Genomic DNA, 27,747 nt, shown 5'->3' on the forward strand with positions numbered 1-27,747 from the left:
ACACATATTCCAGAACTGCAACCTCCCTGGAGGCCCAGAAGTACAAGGTGTTCAGTGCTCAGAGACATGGCCAAGGTGAGGAGGGCTGAACCCAACCCCCACTGAACAAAGCACAGAAGGTGAAAAGTCCAGACTGGGCCAAGAAATACAGATTTGTCAAAGGTTTTATGGACTGATAAGAGGAGAGTGACTCCTAACAGCCCAGGAGGATTGTATCGTGGCATCTTTCAAGAAACCCATGATTTGTATGCAGGACAATGCTACATCACAAGCATCAAAGTACTCCACTGCTTGGCTGCAATTAAAGATTAACCCCTTCATGACATGTGACGTACATTTACACCATGTTATGTCCTTGCCTTTTATATGGGGAACGCCACCCGTGGCTGTTAACCTGTCAAATACCACTGTCAATCTCTGTCAGTGGCATCTAACATGTGCACATTGCAATTTCTTTAAGCCAATCCTTCTCGTCACTTATTATTTTTTTTTGGTGTAGTTTACATAAAATCAAAACATTCAATACAACAGCAGGAGCTGGGAGCTCAGTCCAGATATTTATGATGGGGGGTAACCAGGATAACCTCACCCTCCAGCTTATGATTGACAGCTATTTGATGCACTGGGAGAAAGATGCCAAAAGAGCTAAGTGACAACATGTTGTAAGTCACCTCCGACCCCTTTATAAAGGAGGTGGTGATTCCTTTTCTGTTATGTCTGAGGAAAGAATAGATTCTACTCCGAAACGCGTTGCAATAAATTGGAAGTTTTTTTATACGTCCTGCCTGGATTGTCCTTCGCTGGCGGCAGCAGCGGGGATCCTCCGTACTCCCCTCTCCTTTACTTCCATATTTATGCTGGGCGGGGTAACCAGAATAACCTCATCCTCCAGCTTATGATTGACAACTATATGGTACACAGTGAGGAAGATGCCAAAACAGTTTAACTACTAAACAAGGGTGTTTAACAGGGGATTTCCTACTAAAACCATCTTTCGTCTAAATTCTCTGTGTGAATAGAGTGGTGGTGCACATGCCTGCTCCATACACTTCTAGGGAACTGATGGAGATTGTGTTAGTGCCCTAGAGGAGAATGGCTGTGGTCAAACATGTGAACCATTGTTTCATTGACAGAAGGGATTTTGGAGCCCTTGTTTGTTTATTAGTGCGGGTACCAGCAAATGGACCCCTAGTGTTCTTACATTTATCACCTGTTCTGTGAATCAGTGATAAATAGATTTAGTGAGAAAACCACTTTAATCCCTTCAAGACCTTTGACAGTCCTGTATGTCATGATTGGGAAGGGGTTCCTGACTAATGACATACACTAAAGTCATCCTGATCATGCAGTGACCACACGATTGCCGCCGGCAGCTCGGCTAAAGTGACAGCCGAGCTCCGATGTTTAACCCCTTAAAAGCCGCAATTAATAGCAATCGCAGCATTTAGGAGGCTAGGAGAGGGAGGGGCCCCCATGATGTACTTGTGGGCTGCCGATGGTAGTCATGGCAACCAGAGGTCACATGACGACCTCTGGGCCTGCGAGCTACAGTGGTCGATTAGACTATGCCAGGAGCATGGTCTAAAAGGCGTTCTGCCAGTGCAACACTGACATGTGTAGGGCATTGCAGTGCATTATACCAGTGAACAGATTCATAAACGATAAAGTCCCCCAGAGGAAGACAAAGTAAAAAAGTGCAAAAGAAGTAAATGTTGTTTTTTTTTAATTATTTAAAAATAAATCACAAAATTAAAAAATTATATATATTATACGTCTTTTCTTTTTTGCTTGTAGAAGCTGTAAGGAGGGGACCCTGATTCCAGCGATGTGTCTCTTACTAGGCTGTGTTTTTGCTGTTCAAGACAATCAGTATTTTATCAGCAGAAGATTATCACTAGAAGACAACTGGCCTCCTGGTGCAACCACTCCCCAGCACCAATTAGCAGCTTTCTGTCACTATACATTGTACACAGAAGGTGTGGTGTTGGTGGGATATACACAGCTCAACCACTGAGCTCTGCTAACATCTGCAGGAGGAAAAACTGTGACTAAAAAAACAGAATTCCCAAACTGGTGTGAACCAAGCCTGACATGTGCTCCCTAGAATTTTCTATCATGCATTTTACACGATTTATATAAAAAAAAGATTTACATAAGTCGAGTTTTCATTTGGCGACATCGCTTTATCTATAAATGGGTGGACAATTGGAAATGGAAACTATGTTTGTATTTTTGAGCTAACACTTTACTAATTAAGACCAGTAAAGCAAATGGAAACAGAATTGAGCATGGAAAGTTTATTTTAATCTGTAACAGAAATGTCATACAGCCATATGCGCAATGTATGCAGCAGATATAATAATAATACATATTCCAAATATCAAGAATTGCCATAAAAGAAGGGAGACATTGAATTTATTGGGGGCTATTTTTTTATGTCTAAGATCGCACTTCCAGGACCGCGATGTTTGGCACTGCAGATGTTACAGAAATATGCAGGAGACATCTAGAAAAGAAGATACAGGCAATTAATGCCAGCTACAGATATTCTACAATTTAGAGCATATTAAATCTAAGTGTATTTGAAGTCAATAACAGATAATATTTAACAATATAAATACAAGTTTTCTAAGTGTTAGTATTCAAGGACTTCTAATAGGCTCTTCATACCTGTTAATTACATTCCTCAATATTAAAGTGAACCTGACACGTGATACATGCTGCCCAATCCAACAGGAATTTTACTGTAGTGTGCGCAGAAGAATATTATTCTGTAATAAGGGAGGGCACAGTAGAAAAAATAATTCTTAATGAAGTATTCCCATCTACAATATCCTATCCCCACTATGTAGTAGGTGTAATAATATTAATATTAGCAAATACCTCGACTTAAAATGTAGTATAGTTCTTCTGATTCGCTATATTGCTTACTCTATGTGCAGGGCATTGCAGTAGCTTAGGTATCCATGGTTACAATGACTAACAGGTAAATTACTGTCACTATATCGGTGACCGTAACCATGGAGACATAAGCTACTTCAATGCCTGCACATGAAGAAAGAGATATAGCAAATCAGAAGAACTATACTACATTTCTAATTGGAGGTATTTGCTAATATTATTATTACACCTACTACATATTGGTATAGGATCTTGGAGATGGGAATAACCCTTTAGTGAATAATTCCTCATTAAAAACTAAAGAAACAACAATGTGTCCATAATAAAACTACAGATTTAATTATTTGGATCATTTTTTAGGTAATTCACAGACTCAGTGAATATATCTTTTGCAGCTAGACGAGTTCTTTAGGAACAGACGCTGTATGATTTTTTTTTATTTAATGTGATCTGTGTTTGTGACACTGTATTATGCCCACGATTCTCTCTTGGCCTATATATAGAATATATATGTATGTATTGCTGATGTGCTCAGAAGGCTACAAAGCATCTTACTGTGTTGCCAACAGGCAGACAGTCTCTGTGGAACATGTGCCTGCAGTGGAATACCACCACGCCAAGAGGCTTAGAGGAATCTGCAAGACAAAGAAATAATCAGTCTCAGTAACCATCCGACAGCTTCTTCATTTCAGCAAAAAAATGGATTATAAACGACAACAACATGAAAGAGAAAAAGAGAAGCTTACATTTCCATTACAAACCTAGACAGAATCTATGGGCAGAAAGTGATCGAATGTTTACTCCATTTATAAGTCAAGCACAGTTTTTGACATTTTTTTCATGTCACTATATTGACCCTGGAAAATCATATACATGTACAAGTGCTTATTACTATATTAGAATATCATCAAAAAGTAATTTTTTTCAGTTCTTCAATACAAAAAGTGAAACTCACATATTATATAGAGTCATTACAAACTGAGTGATCCTTTTCAAGTGTTTATTTCTGTTAATGTTGATGAATATGGCTTACAGCCAACGAAAACCCAAAAGTCATTATCTCAGTAAATTAGAATACGTTATAACACCAGCTTGAAAACTCTGCATGCGTCTTGAACATTGTAGACGCAGGGGCATGCGTTTGTTTACGCGTGCGGATTTTCGCGGTGTGCGGCTGGGCGCGGATGACGCACCATGTTAGAATTTTTTTGGCATCAAATTTCCGCCACCATACGCATGCGGACGTTTGCTGAAAGAGTGCGTCAAAACAACGCATTACAATCTATGGGAACGCATAGGAACACAAGTACATGCATTCGCTTGCGTTTGCACAAGAGTTTAAATACAGAAATCCCATGAGCCAAGCCCATTGGGCCAGGCTTGTGTCAATGAAATTCTCTTTAAAAAATGTTTTCATAACAAACACATGTGCATAAACAACGCGAACGCATGCAAACGTTTTTTATCCGTCATGCGTAAGTTGATGTGGATAAAAAATGCAGCGCTATCATGCGTTTTGCCATGCGTTTCTGGTTGTGTACAAAACGCTGCAGACTCAACCGAAAATGTGAACCTAGCCTAATCAAAACCATAACCCTAACTTTAGCCCCAACCCTAAACCTAATGGGAAAATGGAAATATACATTTTTTTTAATTTTATTATTTTTCCCTAACTAAGGGGGTGATAAAGGGCAGTTTGATTTACTATTTATAGCGGGTTTTTATGTTTAGCAGCTGTCAAACGCTAAAAGACTCTTTTTACTGCAAAAAATAGTTTTTGCATCACCACATTTTGAGAGCTATAATTTTTCCAAATTTTGGTCCACAGAGTCATGTGGTCTTGTTTTTTGCTACCATTTTCGGCACATGACATTTTTTTGATCGCTTTTTATTATGATTTTTGGTAAGCAGAAAAAAACAGCAATTCATTAAATTCTTTTGGGGGAGGCGTTTATACCGTTCTGCGGGTGGTAAAATTGATAAAGCAGTTTTATTCTTCTGGTCAGTACAATTACAGCAATACCTCATTTATATCTTTTTTTATGTTTTGGTGCTTTTATACAATAAAAACTATTTTATATAAAAAATAATTTTTTGCATCGCTTTATTCTGAGAGCTATAACTTTTGTATTTTTTATCTGATGATGCTGTATGGCAGCTTGTTTTTTGCAGGACAAGATGACGTTTTCAGAGGTACCATGTTTATTTATATCCGTCTTTTTGATCGCGTGTTATTCCACTTTTTGTTCGGTGGTGTGATGATAAAGCATTGTTTTTTGCCTCTTTTTTTTTTTTTTTTAACAGAGTTCACTGAAGGGGTTAACTAGTGGGACAGTTTTATAGGTCGGAGCGTTACGGACGTGGCAATACTAAATATGTGTACTTTTATTGCTTTTTTAAAAAAATTTACATAAAGAAATGTATTTTTTGGAAAAATATTAATTTTTTTTATTTAGGAATTTAAAAAAAAATATTTTTGCACAATAGTAATAGGAATAGTACATCGGATGGCAGAAAAGGGTTAAATAAAGTATCTTTTGGCTTTTTTTTTTATTACTCGGTTAGTAATGGGGGTGTTTGATAGACACCTCTCCATTATGACACCAGAGCTTGATGTCAGCTGTGTTTTTGTCCAATTGACAGCTGACATGAACCCCTACTACTAATACCCCGACTACCAATGCACCAGGGCAAATCGGGAAGAGATAAGGCAAAGTGGCAGAACTGGCGCATCTATTGTAATGCTCCACTTCTGGGGCAGCTGCGGGCTTGTATTTTTAGGCTGGGAAGGGGTCAGTGTCCATATACCTTACCAGCCTGATAATATCAGATCTCAGCTGTCTGCTTTACCTTTGTTAGTAACCAATAACGGGGGGGACCCCACATTGTTTTTTTTTTTCATTTATTAGCTTAATCCATGTACAGTAAACTACACACGCAAGACACTATATATCTCACGGATCTCTATCTATATCTTTGCACATCTTTAAACACATAAAAATCTTTCATTTGTATTCTGCATTCTCTTCCACTATTTGTCACACAGACGACACACGTACGCCACAGTTATGTCCTCCATGTGTACGAGTGCGGTTTCTATCGCCATCCATGCTGCCAGGAAAAATCCACATGTCTACGTGTGGGTCATATGGTCCATGTGAAAACACAGACATGTGCGCAGCCCCATAGATTATAATGGGTGTGCATGTGTTTGTGTGTCCGGCCACACATACAGCATTAGGCATCAAACCTCTGGTGCGACAAAGCCCCTTTCAATCAGCTGATTGGTGGATGCGCTCAGCTGCCCCAATACTATATTACAAACCTATTGTAAAGATTGGTTATTAATATTAAAGTTTCCAAAAACTACTTTAAATGTTGTAGAGGTAATATTGTTCATAAGAAATATCCTTTTCTTTTTTTATCAGTAGATTTACTATCCACATAACGATCACCCACAGGCACAGATTCATGGTGCCATACACACGGATAAATCAGATTATACAATTTATTGTCACAATATGTAAAACAATTACCGGTTGGAAGTACAGGCGACAAACAAACTTCACAAATATTTTCCTCTGAAAAAAAAAAAATTAACCTGTAAAAGAATGTATTGTATTTTTCTAAACACCCTAGAAAGTAAGAATACATGGGCAGGGCTGTCCTACTGTAGGCCTTCTTGGCATTTCATTTGCTTGTTTGTAGTAGTGTAGTGCATGCCAATATGAATAATAAGCCTAAATTGTTTCATTCCTTTTTTGTATGTATCATATTGTATAATATTCCTAGGCGAAGACAAAAATAAATATGGATTTATAGTACTTGTAATGTTAATGGATTTACAGTTACAACTAGATCTAGCAACAACGCTCGATGTAATGGCTTTTAATGTTTTTTTTCATTAGAAGGGAATGGGCGTGGAGGCAGTATGCAGAGTTGGGTAAGGAGAAAAACAAAATCGGTAACAAAAAAAATGTACTGAGAGGATACACGTACCATCAACCAGCATAGCTCTCGATTGAGTTCTGTGCATTTTCTTCAGTAATGCCAGTGAGTCTGACACCAAGATCTTCTTACAACCTTCTCTTAGTAGTATCTGAAACAAACAAAAAAAAGAGCAAAAATTATATTCCGCTTGAGTCAAATATCTTACAAAAATCTCTGATTTCTCCTGATTCCGCCGCTCTTCTCCTTTTTGCGCTGAGTTACTCCAGTGCAGACATATTCCCATCTATTGCTTTTAAAGCGCAGTATGTGAAATCTCTGCTCATAGTGCACCTAGGTGTTTCTTCAGAGTTTTTTAGGGGTTTATGCACTTGCACCCCTCCCTTTCCAGATGCTGCTAATCACAGCTTCGCAGCTAATCTTGCAGTGTAAAGGTATGTGCGCACGATAAGTATTTCTGTGCAGAGATTTTTGCACCAAATGCAGCTCTTGTTAGGAAAAACACAGCTGCAAAAAACACACCTTTTCTTATGCGTTTTTGTCTGATTTCAGTGAGATCAAAGGTGAATATGCACAGAGAACTGACATGCTGCAGATTATTTTCTGCACCAAATCTGTAAGTCAATAAGCAACGAGTGCATGACACTTCAGGTTTTTCACTCACTTTGCTGGCATCAGGTTTTGCTAACAAATCCGTGAGGCAAAAATGCAACCTGTGCACATGGCCTAAAATACTACCGATCTGTGATATTCAGCATTGAGGAGAGGGGTGAAAGCGCACGCTTTGAGAAAAGACTCTGAAGAGACATCCAGTTGCACTACATGTAGAGATATCCCATACTGTGCTTCAAAATCATCAAATGTGGATATCTCTGCTATGGAGCATGACAGTACAAAGCAGAAAAGAGCGGCAAAATCAGAGGAGCTGAGAAGAGCAGAACATCAGAAAAAAGAGGGCTCCAGTGCAGATACGCGCCCTTAGCAGCTCATCAAGTGCACCCCTTTATGCGGCTGTGACAGAAGCTGCTTGTTACTTTGGAGCTGGAAGTAGGCCCTGTTACTTTTAGCATAGGTTGTTAAGGTTACAGCAGTGGTATTTCTGCCCTAAAACAAGCCCACATGCAGCTCCATTGACAGAAAGATGAAAATGTTACAAATCTCAGAATGGCAACACAAATTTTATATACAAGTGCTTCTCATTGAATTAGAATATCATCAAAAAGATAATTTATTTCAGTTCTTCAATACAAAAAGTGAAACTCAGATATTATATAGAGTCATTACAAACATAGTGATCCATTTCAAGTGTTTTTCTGTTAATGCTAATGATTATGGCTTACAGCCAATAAAAACCCAAAAGTCGCCATCCCAGTAAATTAGAATGCTTAGTAACACCAGCTTGAAAAATGATTTTAATATCCAAAATGTTGGCCTACTGAAATGTATGTTCAGTAAATGTGCTCAGCAATCTTGCGAGCAGGGACCTCACCCCTAATGTCACTGTTTAAATTGTCTTAACTTGTATTTAATTTAGTGTCTGTACATGTCCTCGCTTAATTGTAAAGTGCTGCGGAATATGTTGGCGCTATATAAATAAAAAATTATTATTATTATTATTATTAATACTTGGTTGCGTCTTCTTTTGCATCAATTACTGCATCAATGCGGCGTGGCATGGAGGCGATCAGCCTGTGGCACTGCTGAGGTGTTATGGTTGCTTTGATAGCAGTTTTCAACTCGTCTGCATTGTTGGGTCTGGTGTCTCATCTTCCTCTTGACAATACCTCATAGATTCTCTATGGGGTTAAGGTCAGATGAGAAGCACGGTGGCTCAGTGGTTAGCAATGCAGCCTTGCAGCGCTGGAGTCCTGGGTTCAAATCCCACCAAGGACAACTTCTGCAAGGAGTTTGCATGTTGTCCCCATGTTTGTGTGGGTTTCCTGCGGGTTCTCCGGTTTCCTCCCACATTCCAAAGACATACTGATAGGGAATTTAGATTGTGAGCCCCAATGGGGACAGCAATGTGTGCAAAACTGTAAAGCGCTGCGGAATATGTTAGCATTACATAAAAATAAAGATTATTGAAAAATAAAGGTAAGACTCTTCTGGTATTGTCTATTGGTCATGAGTGGCTTGACACAAGGAATGCGACACTTGTAGCCCATGTCCTGGATACCTCTGCGTGTGGTGGCTCTTGAAGCAATGACTCAGCAGCAGTCCACTCAGTGTGATTCTCCCCCAAATTTGTGAATGGCCTTTTCTTAACAATCCTTTCAAGGCTGCAGTTATCCCGGTTGCTATTGCACCTTTTTCTACCACACTTTTTCCTTCCACTCAACTTTCCATTAATATTTTTTGGATACAGCACTCTATGAACAGCCAGCATCTCTAGCAATTACCTTTTTTGGCTTACCCTCCTTGTGGCATGTGTCAATGACTGTCTTCTGAACATCTGTAAAGTCAGCATTCTTCCCCATGATTGTGGAGCCTACTGAAACAGACTAAGGGACCTTTTTAAACACTTAGGAAGCCTTTCCAGGTGTTTTTTGCTAATTATTCTAATTTACTGAGATAATGACTTTTGGGTTTTCATTGCCTGTAAGCCATAATCATCAACATTAACAGAAACAAACACTTGAAATACAACCCCTGGCAAAAATTATGGAATCACTGGCCTTGGAGGATGTTCTTTCAGTTGTTTAATTTTGTAGAAAAAAAGCAGATCACAGACATGGCACAAAACTAAAGTCATTTCAAATGGCAACTTTCTGGCTTTAAGAAACACTAAAAGAAATTAATAACAAAAAATGTGGTAGTCAGTAATGGTTAATTTTTTTAACCAAGCATAGGGGAAAAATTTTGGAATCACTTAATTATGAGGAAAAAATTATGGAATCACCCTGTAAATTTTCATTCCCAAAACTAACACCTGCATCAAATTAAATCTGCTCGTTAGTCTGCATCTAAAAAGGAGTGATCACACTTTGGAGAGCTGTTGCACCAAATGGACTGACATGAATCATGGCTCCAACATGAGAAATGTCAATTGAAACAAAGGAGAGGATTATCAAACTCTTTGAAAGAGGGTAAATCATCACACAATGTTGCAAAAGATGTTGGTTGTTCACAGTCAGCTGTGTCTAAAATCTGGACCAAAAACAAACAATATAAGAAGGTTGTTAAAGGCAAACATACTGGTAGCCCAAGGATGACATCAAAGTGTGAAGACCAGAAACTTAAAGCAATATGTCTCCAAAACAGGAAATGCACAACAAAACAAATGAGGAAAGAATGGGTGGAAAATGGAGTCAACGTCTGTGACCGAACTGTAAGAAACCGCCTAAAGGAAATTGGATTTACATATGGAAAAGCTAAATGAAAGCCATCATTAACACCTAAACAAAAAAAAAAACAAGGTTACAATGGGCTAAGGAAATACAATCGAGGATTGTGGATGACTGGATGAAAGTCATATTCAGTGATGAATCACAAATCTGCATTGGTCAAGGTGATGATGCTGGAACTTTTGTTTGGTGCAGTTCCAATGAGATTTATAAAGATGACTGCCTGAAGAGAACATGCAAATTTCCACAGTCATTGATGATATGGGGCTGCATGTCAGGTAAAGGCACTGGGGAGATGGCTGTCATTACATCTTCAATAAATGCACAAGTTTATGTTGATATTTTGGACACTTTTCTTATCCCATCAATTGAAAGGATGTTTGGGGATGATGAAATCATTTTTCAAGATGATAATGCATCCTGCCATAGAGCAAAACCTGTGAAAACATTCCTTTAAAAAAGACACATAAGGTCAATGTCATGGCCTGCAAATAGTCCGGATTTCAATCCAATTGAAAATCTTTGGTGGAAGTTGGAGAAAATGGCCCATGACAAGGCTCCAACCTGCAAAGCTGATCTGGCAACAGCAATCAGAGAAAGTTGGAGCCAGATTGATGAAGAGTACTGTTTGACACTCATTAAGTCCATGCCTCAGAGACTGCAAGCTGTTATAAAAGACAGAGGCGGTGCATCAAAATACTAGTGATGTGTTGGAGTGTTTTTTGTTTGTTTGTTTTTCATGATTCCATAATTTTTCCCTATGCTTGGTTAAAAAAAGTAACCATTACTGACTACCACATTTTTTGTTCTTGATTTCTTTTAGTGTTTCTTACAGATAGATAGTTGCCATTTGAAATGACTTTAGTTTTGTGCCATGCCTGTGATCTGCTTTTTTTCTACAAAATTAAACAACTGAATGAACATCCTCCAAGGTCGGTGATTCCATATTTTTTGCCAGGGGTTGTAGATCAATCTGTTTTTAATGATGCCATATAATATATGTTTCACTTTTTGTATAGAAGAAATGAAATACATTTTTTTATGATATTCTAATTTTGTGAGAAGTACGTGCGTGCGTGCGTGGATAGATAGATAGATATTTGTAAAAATACATATATATTTTTACAAATTTCTGATTTTACTTTACCACATATGGTACATCAGAAAATAAACTTTGCAAGATTGGTATCGCCATAATCATACCAGCCTTGAGAATAGTCATTCCAGCTCATTTTTACCGCATGATCAACGTTGTAAAAGTAAACCCAAAAAACAAGGCGGACTTGGAATTTTTTTCTACTTTTCAGGTAAATTGTATGGTAAGAATTGTTAGATACAGTTCACCCCAGCTTGAAGTGCGTGTGTTGATCCAGCCGGCATGTAATAAGTACCAATGCACAGACAAAGCTGGTGAGACTCCACACATACCTGGTAAAATTCAATAATAGTTTGAAGTCCAGCACATAGTGGTCTATAATCCAATAAACTTTATTGTAAATCTATTAAAATATAGAAGGAACAAAGGAGTTTTTCTGATGCGTTTCAAGTCAATCCAACTCATTCGATTAAGAGTTGGACTGACTCGAAACGTGCCACTAAAACTCCTCTGCACCCTCTATATTTTAATGGATTTACAATAAAGATTAGAGGATTTTAAATCGATGGCATGCTGGACTTCAAACTATCATTGGATTGCATGGTTCATGGTAAAATGAAAAGTGTCATTTAAAACGGTGTCCAGCAAACAAAAAGAAAAGTCCTCATATGTCTTGGAAGAGGAGGGGGGAACAAAAAATGCATGTGTAAAAATGGAAAATAACCCAGGAAGGAAAAGGTTTGGAACTTTAGCCTGCATTCATTATACTTTTTTCTTTTATTTATTGTATGACCTGCCCTTTAAGGGTACGTTCACACAGGACTTTTTTGCTGCTTTTTTTTGCTGCTTTTTTTTATGCTAATTTTCAGCTGCTTTTTACAGTACCAGTAAAGCCTATGAGATTTCAGAAATCTCATGCACACACGTTGGTTTTTTGTTTGATCAGTTTTTTCTGCTTTGCTGCTTTTTTTGGACATAGGGCATGTCACTTCTTTCAGCGTTTTTGCTGTGTTTTTGCAGCGTTTTTTCACCCATTGACTTGAATGGGTGATTAAAAAAACGCTGCCAAAACGCTGAAAAAACGCATGTAGCATTATTTGCTGCGTTTTTTGTGCAGAAAATCATGGCCAGCAGGAAGTGATCTCACAGCCGAGAGCTTAGGGGTGTGGTTAGTGAGGTGTGAAGAGCCATTGTGAGCCATTGTGAGGTGTGAAGAGCCATTGTGAGGTGTCCTGATTGTGATCTATTGTGAGGGAGTTCCTGGTAGTAAGGTGTGAAGAGCCATTGTGAGGTGTGAAGAGCCATTGTGAGGTGTCCTAGCAGCTGAAAATTGGCATAAAAAAAGCAGCAAAAATCTGCAGCAAAAAAGTCCTGTGTGAACGTACCCAAAAAACGCACCAAAAACGCACCAAAAAAACGCACCTAAATTAGCATAAAAAAAAGCAGCAAAAAAAAGCAGCAAAAAAGTCCTGTGTGAACGTACCCTAAAACAGTTTTTATGCAATTTTAAGTAATTGTCTCAAAGAGGTTTTTACTGAAAATTGTATCTATATTAGTATTGCAGTGTTCCAAAAGAGAATAAAAATATGATATACATTTTTGTAACAGTAATTAAGATAACATGAGTTTTACCACTTTTAGTGTACGCTCTGACTTAATGCACTATATGAACACTTTTCTGCCAGAGCAATAAAATGCAATTTCATTATTTAAAAATCATACAATGTGATTTTCTGATTTTTTTTTTTTAGATTCTGTCTCTTACAGTTGAAGTGTACCTACTATAAGGCTATGTGCACACGTTGTGGATTTCCTGCAGATCCGCAGCGTTTTTTACCGTGCAGAAACGCTGCAGATCCGCAAGTGATTTACAGTACAATATAAATCAATGGAAAAAAATAAATGCTGTGCTAATGGAGCGGAAAATTCAGCGCGGAAGCGCTGCGGATTAAAAGAAGGAGCATGTCACTTCTTTTTTGCGGATCTGCAGCGTTTTTGTACGCATTCCATTACAGAAATCCGCAGGGGTAAAAACAGAAGGAATCCGCACAAAATCAGCATAAAAAAACGCATCAAATCCGCACCTGCGTTTTCTGCCAAGAGATGCAGAATCCGCACAAACAATTCCAGAGGCTAATCCGCAACGTGTGCACATAGCCTAAAAATTACAGACTTCTCCATTCTTTGTAGGTGGGAAAACATGCTAAATTGTTAAATACTTATGTTCCCGCTGTAGTTGCCTCTCACTGCCTGAATAATTGGACTTTGCATCTCTTCAACCCTCCTACGGCAACGCAGTTTTAACCCATCTTTTTCAGTGTTTGGTCTTCAATTCATTCCTCGTGGGTATGCAGCAGCTATATACTTTCTCAGTGGTTGTGTGCACTCACCCATACCAGGTGAGCACCATTGTGAAATTCATTTTAAATGTATAACCCAGGTAAGACCCTGTCGTGCTTTTTATCCCTTCCAGCTTTCTTCTTCTTCTCATTATAACAATGTCCCCTAAGTTATAAGCACACGGGTTCAGAAATGTAACTTAGGCTATGTGCACACGTTGCGGTTTTTACAGCGGAACCGCAGCGATTTTGACATTGCGGGTCCGCAGCAGTTTCCATTGTGTTTACAGTTACATGTAAACCTATGGAAACCGCAATCCGCTGTGCACATGCTGCGGGAAAAACCGCGCAGAAACGCAGAGGTTTACATTCCGCAGCATGTCACTTCTTTGTGCAGAATCGCTGCAATTCTGCACACATAGGAAAGCATTGATCTGCTTACTTCCCGCATGGGGCTATGCCCACCATGCGGGAAGTAAGCGGATCATGTGCGGATGGTACCCGGGGGGGAGGAGAGGAGACTCTCCTCCAGGCCCTGGGAACCATATTTGTGTTAAAAAAAAAGAATAAAAATAAAAAAATAATGATATACTCACCTCTCAGCGCTGCACGCGGCCGTCCGGTCGCAGGGTTGCTATCCGAGCAGGGCCTGCGATGACGTCCGGGTCACATGACCGTGACGTCACGAAGGTCCTTCTCGCACAGCATCTTTGGAACCGGACCGCCGCGTGCAGCGCCGAGGAGATCGGGACGTCAGAGGGTGAGTATAACCATTTTTTATTTTTAACATTACTATTGATGCTGTATATGCAGCATCAATAGTATAGGAGTAAACCCGCAGCGGAAACCGCAAGACAAACCGCGATAAATCTGCAGGGATAACCGCAGCGGTTTTGCCCTGCAGATTTATCAATTCCGCTGCAGGAGAACCCGCAGAGGACCCTTCCTACATGTGCACATAGCCTTACACGATGGCCAGGCATAACCCTGGAAATATGATGGTGTACCTGTCAGGAAGGGAATAAGGAGCACACTATTAAACTTTTCCCCCGATAAGCAGCTGTGCAGGGTTAAAGGGAACCTGCCATGATGATCATGCACTGTGATCTGCCAGTGGCATGTTCTAGAGCAGAAGAAGAGGGGCAGGTTTATATACTGAATAGTGGGAAAAGATTCAGTATAACTTGTAATCTATCCAGTTACAGTATATGCTAGATCTCTGCTTACCAACTCCAGTGCAAGTATTGCTCGCTCAAACAGGGAAAGCTGTCAATCATCAAGTCACTTCGCCCATTGGACTCCTTAGCTCAAAATTAGCAGATATTTTCATTGATAAGTTACAAGTCATATTGAATCTGTTTATACCAAACTATATACAGTATTTATCAGCTCAGCTTGTCCTGTCTATAATACGATGGTAGTTTACCTAGAGACAGATTCCCATTAAGGCAATAAACTCTATTATTTAGGGTAAAATTTACTGTTGAACAACATGTCTGCATGGTGTTAGGTCTTCTGGAACATGACGAAATAAGACATCTATTTAGTGCAGGACATTTAATCTTCGCTTTTGGGAAAGAGAGTGTAACTTTGGGGGGAGGAAGGATATGTCACCACTTTTCTGTCCTACCAGCTAAATATATCATTTTTTTTTCAGTGTCCGCTGTGCATTCACTAAATACTTATGTAACCCACCTGACTCCCCATGTATCACCCATAAAAACCTTTTATATTTCTCCTACGATGTATGCTAATAGGGTTTGTCCGCTCCGATGGATGTGGCTTCGGTTCACTCACTCCTCTCCTCGGCTTTTAATTCAACCACTAACTAATTAAAAGCATTAGTGTAAAGCTCCTTTAACACTGTTTACATTCAAACTTTGATTTTATTATTCTGTTTTGCCATTTTTCAGAAATCCATCTTTGAAATTTTCTTTCCAAGTGATGCGTAGCAGGCACTACATTTCCAGCTCTCCTGTGTTCTCTCCCTTTTCCTTATCCACTGCCATCACTATTCTCTCAGTGACCTGCCTTCCTTGTGCAGGCGCCATCACTGCCCAGGTTCATTTCATCAGAAGGGGTGGCCCATCACAGTAATCTGCTAACGATGTTGTGAAATCAATGGACCAGCTCCTGCAACGTCATTAGGAGCTTACTGCGCATGTGCCTCCCTTTCTGATGACACGACCCTGGGTAATTATGGTGCTTGCGCAGAATCTTGGGCAAGGGGAGACCAGTCACTGAGAGACGAGTGACCAGTCAAAGACCGGAGGCTGGCATTAGGTCGAAAATAGGGGAAAAAAATAGCAGAGGAAAAAGTTCAGTGCCTGCCCCCTATACCTGTGATTAAAACTTCAAGGATACATTTCTCAATAATGGCCCAACAAAATATTACAAGAAATGTATGAATGTCATAGGCATTAAATGGGCTTTACTTTACCTTTAGTTAGAAGTCAAATATGTTGCTGAAAGGTCCTCGTTAATAAAGTTTAGGTGCCGCCTAAGTATTAGCGGAGTTCTAACTGTACTCCATTGGATTTACAATGAAGCTACTTGTGTATTTTGATAAATTTTTAATCCAAAAGGAAGAGTGGAAAAAAAACAGCAAATAAATATAATGGAAATAGAGGGACTTCCGTGCTTTAAATTCACTACTCTTTTTGGTTTACAACTACTGACTAATATACACATGTGAAACTGGTCTTGGAATAGCAGTGATTAAATAAAAATTGCAACTCATTATCTTTCCTTTATTGCATTGTGCTTTTGCAAGATATATGAGGTGATTGGCATAATTTATAATCTCTAAAAAATAATTCTGTAGAGACATGACACTCTATCCAAATATAGCGGGGTGATCTGTTATGGCCTGAGCACTGTTATGAAAACCTCAACTTGTAATTTATCAGTGTGGGATGAAAGAAAGGGATGAAAGAGGATACAAATTTACATAGCCCATAAGAAGATCCATAAACCACATCTGTCTAAATGAGCAAAGTAAAATAATAGACTTCAGAGGATATTCATTAGGATGCAGAACCGCCAATCAGCACTATCACAGCCTGATGAATAACCTTGTGTCGCTGTATTAATTAAAGATGAATCATCAAAACTAAATCACTAGGGAGAAACTCACACTAAGTCTGGGCTGCTGAAAGTACCCTCGGAATAAGCCTGACGAGATTGTCTTCAGGTTTCATGAACAGTTACATAATGCTTTAGATGCTCGCTATGCCACTGGAAAGTTCATGCTAACAATTGTGGATATTTAGTAACAAAGACCATATAGTTCTAATCCACAGATTATAGAAAACAGTCTGTTGAACAACAACATCGTGGGGTCTTAAAATAGGAATGGCCTATCAAGGGGAATAATCATAAGAAAAAGACCTATCGTACATTTTTATGTCAACTTTACATTAAAAACAAAGGTGCTAAAATATTGGAGTTTTCACAACTCCTGAACTTGAAGTGGTTGTCCAGGCATCTTATATTGGTGACCAGTTTTCAAGATAAGTCATTGATATCAGATCAGTGGAGCGGTGGGGGTTGGGAAAGGGTTCGACTATTGGCACCTCAACTGATCAGCTATTATTAGCTCCGCTGTTGGACGGATGTACACACTGAGCAGAGTAACACAGGACAGCCCAGCTCATTGTGTAGTGACCGCTGTCAAGAAATGCAGATCAGAACCTATTTTGCTGAATTGAAGTTGAATTGTAGTCTTCGGTATCATTTGGTCTTTTAATGAAATATGACATACATTTTTATTATAAGTCTCTAAAGAAAGAATGAAACTAGCTCAGACGTCTGCTTCATAACAGGCAGATGCTGGCTGCGTAACATAGCCGGTATCTGCCTCTAAGTACAGCACCCAGAGCTTGCTCCGATTACTGCAGTTTACCAATTCACATGCCACTGTTAAATCACGGACAACGATGTTTTATATTACACCATTGTTGTTTGGTAATCATGGCCGCTGGGAGTCTGCGGAAGAGGGCTTGATTAACGAAATGCCAGGATTAACATTTTTTGGGGGTGGTTGTACTTCCCACCAAAAATACAATAGAAAACAATCAAAATGCCATATACAGTATATCCCAAAATGGTGCCAATAAAATCTTCAGCTCAGCACGCAAAAAAAACAAGCCTTCACCCAGCTCCAAATATGCAAAAATAAACAAGTTCTAGATCTCAGAAAATGGAGACACAAATACTTTTTTTTACGAGCTTCTGAAGTTTTTTAAACCACTAAAATAAAAAATCTTTTGAAAGTTTGGAATCACTACATGTGCTGACCTAGAGAATCATTGTGTCCTCAAATCTTCCCCTCCCCATTACACTAAATGTTCTCCATCCCTCTCCCCACACTAACTCTCTCCTCCGTTACACTAAATTGTCAGTGTTTTCAGCTCCACAGGAGCACGTCACCAATGCGCGCCTCTGCAGCATCGGTGAGTGACGCCAGCAGCATGATCACATGACTTGCTGGCGTCGCCCTGACTCGACAGTCAGAGCTTCAATTATACTCGTGTTTGAAAGACGCGAGCACGTCATGTTGACAGCCGGCTCAGAGAATAGCCGACTCCAAGACAAGGGAAGCAGCAAAATGCAGCTGCTGGAAGAAGACACCTCAGACCTCTGCATTAGGCCGCCAGTCTGCGCCCGCGACAGATAACCCACTTGCCCCCCATAGATACACCTCTGTCTGGCAGTATCTCATTCCCCCCTCCCTAATGAAATCACAGGACTGTTCAGCTGAGAAAAGTATGTATATGTGTGAGGTTATAGGAAAGAATTGCTATTGGCCTTACGAATTTTCACCTCCCATCTATCGAAGTTGTACATTCCTGTGTAATCAGCTACACAGTTGACAGAGCTGTACTGTTCAGCTGTGCAACTGCTAACATCTGCCACCAGAGAAATCAGCTTTCGTAAAAACAAATCCCCCCAAAAATGGGGGAATTGCATTTTTTCTCCATTTCATGCCACTTTGAAATTTTTTTTATTTTAGAAAATGGAAAGGATCAGGGCTCCCAAAGATGGCGCTGAAGTGCCTGCTCTGCCAACTCACGCAGGAAGACCATCAGACTGCAAGGCAGCTGTGGTGGGGTGTGTAAGGAGGTGGTGGAGAACCCCATTGCTTTCCTTCTCTCCTATTTTCCAGCCCTGTGCACTTTATGTGGCACTCAGATAGTGTACCTATGTTTTACTGTCTTACTGTGAAATGTCCATGTGTATTGTTGCTGTATTATGTTTACATTGTGGTACTATGTAAAGTACCCTTTAATTGTTAATGTCATGTGTAATATCCCTTTTATTCTGTATTGTATGACTGTGTGTTTAGCTTAGGGAAAATAAGGGGTTAAGAAAGGGCTGGACTTGCAGCCTCAAGGGAGCAGGAAGTTCCTGCTTCCTGATCAGAGCCCGGGTAAGTGTGTCCGTGGCAGGCTGTGCTGCCCTGCTGGGGAGCTGGCCGGTCCCCTGGAAGGAACAGAGAGTGCTGCCCCCGACCTACGGCACAATAAAAAAGCACCAAAAACGCAGTCAACACGGTCCAATTTTTACAAATATAGAAAAATACCTTTATTATGGATAAAAACACAGGTATACAGCATGGCAGGAAAATATCCCCCGTACAAACCCGCACACACATGTCACATAAGGGCCAGATTGCAGTGCATTATAGGCCACAAAAGTAGCAAGCATCCTAATACAAGATCTTAATCATGTTAGATATATAGAGAAACATCTATCGGTGGACATGTGACCATATAGATTTAGATCAGATGATCAATTACATACCACAGTGGTGCGTCACGATACCCACACACAGCAATCACAGCCTCCCCGACGCGCGTTTCGGCGATTTGCCTTCCTCACCCCCCCTGAGGAGTGTTGTGTGCGGGGGACAGCTTGAATCTCAGACTGGTTGGTACAAATTCACTTTCATTACAAACGGCAGTAGTAAATCTTTTCATTCATTTTTGTGCACCTCAGCTGGTTGATTTCATTTTAGATTGATTTTTTGTGCACTAGTTTGGATATTTTTTTATATATATCGTAGTTTTATTAATTGGTAATATGTTTGCACATATATTTTGAAGATTTATTATATTATATTTTGCATATTTTGCACATTATCTATTTATTCATCGGGATTTGTTTTGCTAATAAAATTAGTAATTCACATATTATTGTAATTCTATATCTGCAGCAGTTTTTCACATTTTTTAAGCACTAGCTTTTTCACTTATTTATATTTATGCACACTTACTGGTGTGTACATATGGGTGTATATATACACATATGTGTATGTATTTGAGTATTTATATTCAGATATAGCATTGCTTTACTGCCGGTGCATTTGCACATTCTGATAACAGGATTTTGTATATACATTCTAGTGCCTTACAGTCTGTTATTCCCTGTCCCCTGCCACATTTGGATTTTATTTTATTTATTGTGTATATTAAATGTAAAAATAGGTTTTCTTGTCCATCAATTTTTTATATATATTTTTTATTTTAATATATTTCTGATAAAGAATATATGTGTGTAACTGTGGTCTGGCATTATTATTTTAAATAAAATTTACATTTTATGAAATTTTGGCTTTGAATATATTTTTTTGGGTAATATATGAGTAATATGTATTCTTAGGCTACTTTCACATTAGCGTTTTAATCTGCAGCGTTTAATCCGCAAACGCAAGGACACGAAAAACGCATGAAAACGCGTGTAAACGCAGCGTTTTTAAAACGCTTACGGTTACCGCATGCGTCATTAAAACGCAGCGTTTACATGCTTTTGCTTGCGTTTTCTATGCGTTTGCGTTTTTTGTGCGCATGTCGCAAAAATTTACCAGAGAAAAATTCTAGATGCAAGAACCAGCCAATGGGACTACAGAGGGCGTGTATTATGTGATATCTATATATAGACCCTAGGACAGCTGAAATCTTCAGATTTTGCTCCTGTGTCCTGTGAGAAGATGGATCTTCACATGGATAGCTATTACTTCAAACTGGATCTGAGCATCAAGATTTTTCTGGCATGTGCGTTTGCTTGGGAGCAACACCGAAACCGGGAAAGACAGAGAAGGACAAGGCGTAGGCGGTTTTGGCAACACCCCATTGTAGAACTGCGTGAGAGCCGTGGTGCATATCACACCCTGTATGGTGAGCTCAATGAGAACCCAGAAAAATTCCCGGAATATACCAGGATGTCACAACACTCTTTCCGGGATTTGCTTGATCGTGTCCAAGGAGCCATCCGGAGACAGGACACACAGCTCCGTAGAGCCATTCCACCAGTGGAACGTCTCCTGGTTACCTTAAGGTACGTAATAATTCTAAACAAAAGCTAACCAAAATTTTTTGCAGGTCTGATGTTTTTTTGCCTATTTTGTAATTTATTTATTCTTACTACAGATTTCTTGCAACTGGAGAGAGCTTGTCATCCCTTCATTTCCAGTACCGCCTTGGGATTTCCACGCTGTCCGGAATTGTTTTTGAAACCTGCCGGGCTTTATGGACCATTCTCCGTGAGGAATTTATACCCATACCCACGGAGGACATGTGGAAAGAAATTGCTGACAAATTTTGGACTGTTTGTGATTTTCCCAACTGTTTGGGTGCGGTGGATGGGAAGCACATCCGGATTACCAAACCAGCCAGAACGGGATCACAGTTCTTCAACTACAAAAAATATTTTTCAGTAGTTCTTATGGCAATAGCCGATGCGGACTGTCGCTTCATTGCTGTGGACATTGGTGCTTTTGGCCGTGGCAACGATTCACAGACTTTTAAAACCTCTGATATGGGCCGACGTGTTTATGGCAAAAATTTTAATTTCCCACAGCCACGACCACTCCCCTACACTCAAGGCCCACCGCTGCCATTTGTAATGGTTGGGGATGAGGCCTTTCAGATGAGTGAAAATCTCCTGAAGCCCTATTCAAGTCGGGACTTGAACCGCACAAAACGGATCTATAACTACAGACTAACCAGGGCACGCAGAACAGTAGAGTGTGCCTTTGGGATTATGGTGTCCAAATGGCGCATTCTAGCAACTGCAATAAATCTAAAAATGGAGACAGTGGATGAGGTAGTTAAAGCCTGTGTGGTTCTCCACAATTTCATTCTGGCTAAGGAGCGACCCACCATAGAACTTGATGAACCTGTTGCAAACCCTTTGCCTGATTACCGTCATCACCCGCTGCGGTCAACAGTTGAAGTAGGCCACATGCGGGACCAATTTGCAGCGTTTTTTGATTCTGACATTGGACGTGTGCCATGGCAGGACAATATGGTGTAAAATGTACTGCTGGTTTCGGGTCTGCAAATTTATGTTTGGAATGTTAATGTTTTTTCAAATAAAATAATTGTGATTTACTTTCTTCACCATGTCTCCTATCTATTTCCTTAACAAACCACTTTGGGTTTTTGGGCTTAGGTTGTTGACGTAATTGAGTCCTGTCTTGGTTCACCATTAGCTATTTGCCACAGACTGTATAGACGATGTCCGTTATTGTCGCAGTATTTGTCCAGTACTTAACATCAGTATTTGTAAGCCAAAACCAGGAGCGGTAGTTAAATTCTTTTAGTGGTGCATATCTGTTTAATGTACTTTTCCTCACATAGTTCCACTCCAGGTTTAGGCTTACAAATAGTGCTGTAAAATACAGAGCGAATACTGACAGTGTGACGGACCTACACCAGAGATCTATAGTCATCAAGTCAGGTGTCTGAACTAATGAATTCATGATGCTATTTGCTCTTGAATTCATTTTTCCTGACACTTGTCCGGGTGAGTATAGATATGCCATGTATGACGTACATTGTTCCTTCACTTTGTGTGAAATATATGTATATGTTCCAATAAGATAAAATGGAGGTAATACAATGCATTTCTAAAATCAGCAGGTCAGGGGTCATAAATAATGTTTCTGATAAGACACGACCTGTTGAGTATAGTTGTGCTGTGTATTACCACCATTTTGTCTTCTGTGTGCGACCAAAAGTCACGGAGTAAACAGAAAGAACTGTTTTTGGAGAAAATACAAGTGTTATTTTTGGGGGCAACCTCATATCTCTCAACCAAACACACACCAAGCTTCAGTGTTCTGCTAAGTAGGTACTGGAGGTTGGAGGTGGCCCCCAAAAAAGTGTTTGACGCATAATTTGTTATTGGCGCATGCTGTGTGGTGACGGCGGCGAAATACACAATTAACCAAACCTTATTGGGGCAAAACACAGGTTTATTAAACACACACAAACCAAAAACTTAACTGCGCCTCTTTGGGGTTGAGTGCCGATATTGTGGGGTGTTGAGTTGTGAGGTCTGGCTTACTGTAGCCGACATAGGGGTGGCAGGAGAAGGCGCAATGAAACTGCTGGGGTCAGGATATTCAGGGATAGGGCTAGACACATGAGAGGGTTGAGACACACTGGAAGGGTGAGACAAACCAGACATTACAGACACATTGGGAGGTGAGGGGGGAGGGATAGCTATGGTTTTTTGTTTTTTTTTGCCTTTCCCCTTCCTTGTTTTGCGCGGGCACGTTGTCGTGGTGGCAGGGAACGCCAGGGCAGGTTCCGGCAATGGCAGTCTGGTAGTGGTGGTGCCAGGAAACGCCAGGGCAGGGTCCGGCAATGGCAGTGTGGTGGTGGTGCCAGGGAACGCCAGGGCAGGGTCCGGCAACGGCAGTCTGGTAGTGGTGGTGCCAGGAAATGCCAGGGCAGGGTCCGGCAATGGCAGTCTGGTGGTGGTGCCAGGGAACGCCAGGGCAGGGTCCGGCAATGGCAGTCTTGTCGTGGTGGCAGGAAACGCCAGGGCAGGGTCCGGCAACGGCAGTCTGGTGGTGGTGCCAGGGAACGCCAGGGCAGGGTCCGGCGGCGGCAGCATGCTGGTGGCAGTTCTATCTGATTAAAAAAATGATGTGCTGGCCTCTGGAGGTCGGCTTTCACTTGGGCAAGGGCTGTGGTTACCTCCTGGATACGTGTGCTCATATGACTAATGGCAGTATCCAGTCGGTCACCCATCGCCTTGAGTCCCTCATGGAAGACCGAGCTCAAGTGCAAAAACTCGGGCATGAGTGACCTGTCCGCGGCCCTCTGCCGCTGCCGGGAGGAGCCCATAAAAAATTGGCTAGAGGCAGAGGACTGGGGAAGGGGAACATCTGATGGACCAGCTTCCTGGTCTCCAGGTTGTGTGGCAGGCCCACTTGCTGCAGCGCTGGAGGATGGCTGGGACGGGTCCGTGGCTGACTGATGAAGGACCGCTCCAGAACCTGGGCCAACAGTGGAGCTCCAAGTGCTGCGGAAAAAAAAAAAATATTACAAAACATTTACAAAAAGATAACTGAACAGTTAGATACACATTCAGATAGGGAAAGGTCACACTACTATTTGTAGTGAATTTTACATCAGAATTTGCAAGCCAGGAGTTCAACAGTAGGAATAAAAGTTTCATAAAACAACATGCTATACTTCTGCATGCATCGACCAGTCCTTGGGGATTAAAAAAAACTGATGTAAACTATGAAGAGACGATGGAGGCAATACAAGCCATATCTCTATACAAGGTATTGGTAAGCCAAAACCTGGAGAGGAACTATGTGAGGGAAAGTATTCAAAGAACACGTACCCCACTGCTGCATCTATCAATCACTCAAGGTTTTGGATTACAAATACTGATGGGAAATACGAATTGACGACAGAGGACATACAAGCCACCTGTATACTCACCAGGACAAGTGTCAGGAAAAATGAATTGAGGAGCCATTGGCATCCTGAATTCATTATTTCTGACACCTAACTTGCTGAGTATAGATCTGTTGTGCAGGCTGCCGTCACACTCTCAGTATTTGCTCAGTATTTCAAATCAGTATTGGTAAGCCAAAACCTGGAGAGGAACTATGTGAGGGAAAGTATTCAAAGAACACGTACCCCACTGCTGCATCTATCAATCACTCAAGGTTTTGGATTACAAATACTGATTTGAAATAATGACCCACAAAAAATTGCATTATACACCACTTTTTTTTTTATTTTTTAACCAATATACTTACGTTCTTCGTGCAAGGACTGGTCTCAAAAACGCAAGGATGCGGTGGTACTTGTATTTGCGTATCCTTGCTGCAGAACCACTTGGAAGCCGGCTCTCTTGGCGCAGGTCCTTGTTGAAGCGGTCCTTCATCGATCTCCAACGTGTTTTCACTTTTGACACTGTTGGCAAAACAAAACATAATAGTTAGGACAATGGTCTTTTGACCATGGTCACACAACTGTATGTGCTGTGAAAAAGTAATGACTTTCTCACATCATACACAGTTGTGTGAGCATGGCCAAGGTATTGACTACATCACACTGCATTGCGATACCTACCAAATGCAGAACGGACCCGAGCCGGGGCATTGGCCCAGCCATCCCACAACGCTGCGGCCACCTCATTCCAAAGCCTCCGGATCGTCACATTGTTGGCGTGCAGTGGATCCCGGGTGTCCCACAATGCGACTCGCTCGTGAACCAGGGAGATGAGGTGTTCATTCTCAATTAGGTCCTCATCCTCCTCTGGAACCTAACAACAAAAAGGACATAAATATAGGAGGCGTTCACATACGGAAGACAGAAAACACAATCAGAGGAATGGCATGAATATTGAAGTAAAAAAAAACACTGGTGCTGAAGCAAAAGGGAAAGAAAGAGAGAAGTAGAAAGAAATGAAGATTCAAGAATTATAAAGTGAGGATACAATACACATTCAGCCAGCTATACTTACACGATGCCGCCGTCTTGCCCGGCCGTGACTACGCTGCTCCTGCCCAGTCTCTTCCGCTGTAGAAGAAGTGGTCTGAAAAAGGGAAAATATACATTGTCATATGTGTAGATGTGACAGTGAATACAATCTGAGGAGGTGAATACTCACTTCGCTGACATGTTCCCCTTGTGCAGGCCCAGGCGTTTCCTCATCAGAAGAAGAAGACATTCTGATGTGTGCAGAAAGAAAGGAATGACAGAAATTAGGGCACATAGACACAGATTATAGAAAAGAAATGCATTGGATAGGATATACTCACATAGTTCTGAGGCTTGTTTGCTGATCCAAGGGGCTGTGGGGCGTCTCGTCTGCAAGGCAGTCTGATGAGTAGTGACCTGCAACTGTCCACACCCTCCCTTTATCACCTTGTATGTGGGGGGTGGCTTATCAGTGTCTAGACATGTTTTTCTCAATTGAGACGCATGCGTCGGCAAACGCAAGCAAACGCATGTACTGAAAAACGCATGCGTTTACATAGACTACAATGCGTTTTTTGGGCGCAAACCATGCGCAATCAGCCGCATACGTTTCCAGGCGGCAAAATGACGCCTCTAAAAATTACTACATGTTGCATTTCCGCGCCAAGACGCAGACGGCTAGACGACGCATGCGTCGTCAAACGCAGCAAAACGCGAACATAGAAAAACGCATGCGTCGATAATGTTAAAGATAGGAATACACAACGCATGCAGATATTTGCGGAAGAAACGCTGCGGACACAACCGCAAATGTGAAAGCGGCCTTAGTCTTTTTTTATTCTATTATTGTGGTATTTCTTTTCTATATAGGTATTATTCTTGTTTTTGGACTGTGACTGTAGGTGGACTCGCCCGCGATTACCACCCCATGCCACCTTGTTACATTTAGCGTAGTGACTATGGAAAAGGGAACAAAGATGACGCTGACGGCTGCTGAAAAGATGGCGGCTGTTAGTGCAAAAATCGAGGATGGGGTTGCATGTCGTGGGCATCAAAGAAGCATCTTGGCGCCAAAAAGAAGATAGCCACGTCTCTTTGCGAAGAATGCCTTCCCTAAATGGGAGCAGGCAAAAAAGGAGCTGTTGTCCTTCCAGTCCCCTGGAAGGAACAGAGAGTGCTGCCCCGGACCTATGGGCAGTGAAAGGGGCCCCAGGACTAATGGTCTCTGACCAGGATAAATGGAAGGAGCAGCAGGAAGTGACCCCACCCACGAATAGGTGGAACCCGGAAGGAGAGACGCCATTACCCGAGACCATGCAACGAGGAAGCATGTCGTTTTGCACCGGCATTGTTCACCAGGACTGGAGGCGATCCGTGGCCCGGGTGGAGGCGGGCTTGCACTTTGAGGCCTGGTAGTCAGAGGAACTGGAGGAGCAACCCCTGTTCCGGCGGTTCAACAAACAACCCGAAGGAATATGGAAGACACTGGAGGCAGCTTTGCGGGGGATCATGGTGGTTACGGTCACCAGCACTGGTGGTTGCACTACAGGACTGTCACCGGGCGCGGCGGTGAGTAAAGAATTATCGCCCGATCATCTCGCCACCTCATCCTCTGCCTCCCTGCTTCCTGTGGCCCCGCTGTCATCACTGGAGGTGTACCTTCTTCCCACTCCGCTGTCATCCTTGGCAGTGAGAGCACCTGCGTTCCCACAGGCCACACACGCTCCGGCTGACCTCCGCGGCATGCATATGGAGGAGCCCCGGGTGCCCACGGCTGCAGAGGCCCGATGGATCCGAGGAGTCATACGGGAGAAGAAGCGGCAGGAAAGGCTCATCGTCCAGGAGTTACAGCACCCCGGCAGGGGAGCTGAGGCAGGCCCGTGGAGTGGTCCAGTACCTTGACAAGGGCTGCGGTTTAATTCAGGAGCTTGAGATAGGAATGAAAGTTTAGGTGAACACCGGGTCCCTAATGTTCTGTGGTAATCTACAGGAGGGGGACAAAGTAGCCTTTGTCAAGGAGCAGGGGCCCCAAGGGCCCTACACGGTGGCCGTAAGAATGGCCTCTGATGGGGAGGCAAGCCCACCGCAGGAGGCTTAGAGTGCTGTACGGTCGGTTGCTACGGCCGCAGCTTCTGAAGAGTTACAAGAGAGCGGCGCCTAAACACAGTGAAGCGGTCGCAAATGTTACAGCAGAGCAGGAGGCTCTGGGAGCTGTGGGACTGCCGTTAGGGGGGATGCGGAGCCGGAGGAACGGTGGGGACTTCTCCTCGTCACACACGTATATAAATGTGCAGCGTCCGCATGCGGCCCATTATGCAACTCAGTGGCCATGTGTGGACTGAAATAGCCCCTTTAAATTGTGTTTGGTGCCGGTTGCACCT

The 27,747-nt window shown here is 41.6% G+C and overlaps 2 protein-coding genes across 3 annotated transcripts in view; both read right to left on the reverse strand.

The window, feature by feature from the left end:
* Positions 1–2,282: 2,282 nt before the first annotated feature.
* Positions 2,283–27,747, reverse strand: part of VPS41 (VPS41 subunit of HOPS complex) — a 343,493-nt gene continuing 318,028 nt past the window's right edge. The window contains exons 26-29 of one of the 2 annotated variants that reach the window (XM_077269268.1): positions 6,901–7,000; positions 6,438–6,482; positions 3,457–3,536; positions 2,283–2,506 (exon numbers count right to left, since the gene is read on the reverse strand). In XM_077269268.1, coding sequence (XP_077125383.1) covers positions 2,426–2,506; positions 3,457–3,536; positions 6,438–6,482; positions 6,901–7,000 — 306 coding nt within the window. In that variant the 3' untranslated portion in view covers positions 2,283–2,425. The remainder of the gene's footprint in view (positions 2,507–3,456; positions 3,537–6,437; positions 6,483–6,900; positions 7,001–27,747) is intronic. The other variant, XM_077269269.1, reaches the window with a different exon arrangement.
* On the reverse strand, positions 14,593–25,906 carry LOC143782081 (uncharacterized). Its single transcript, XM_077269193.1, has 6 exons — positions 25,557–25,906; positions 25,410–25,481; positions 25,016–25,208; positions 24,700–24,856; positions 23,577–23,945; positions 14,593–14,635 (listed from the first exon to the last, which is right to left on the reverse strand). Exons 1-6 carry the CDS (start codon positions 25,659–25,661, stop codon positions 14,593–14,595), a joined length of 939 nt encoding a protein of 312 aa, XP_077125308.1. The 5' UTR covers positions 25,662–25,906.

The sequence above is a fragment of the Ranitomeya variabilis genome, chromosome 6, assembly GCF_051348905.1.
Source record: "Ranitomeya variabilis isolate aRanVar5 chromosome 6, aRanVar5.hap1, whole genome shotgun sequence".
Lineage (NCBI taxonomy): Eukaryota > Metazoa > Chordata > Amphibia > Anura > Dendrobatidae > Ranitomeya > Ranitomeya variabilis.

Bases quoted from the DNA above. Each gene is read 5' to 3' on its own strand.
- LOC143782081 (XM_077269193.1), bottom strand. From the start codon at position 25,661: ATGTGCCCTAATTTCTGTCATTCCTTTCTTTCTGCACACATCAGAATG. The intron at 25,482-25,556 runs GTGAGTATTCAC...TCCCTTTTTCAG, and splicing joins AAGGGGAACATGTCAGCGAA to ACCACTTCTTCTACAGCGGA. The intron at 14,636-23,576 runs GCCAGCACATCA...CCTTCCTGACAG, and splicing joins GTGAAAGCCGACCTCCAGAG to GTACACCATCATATTTCCAG.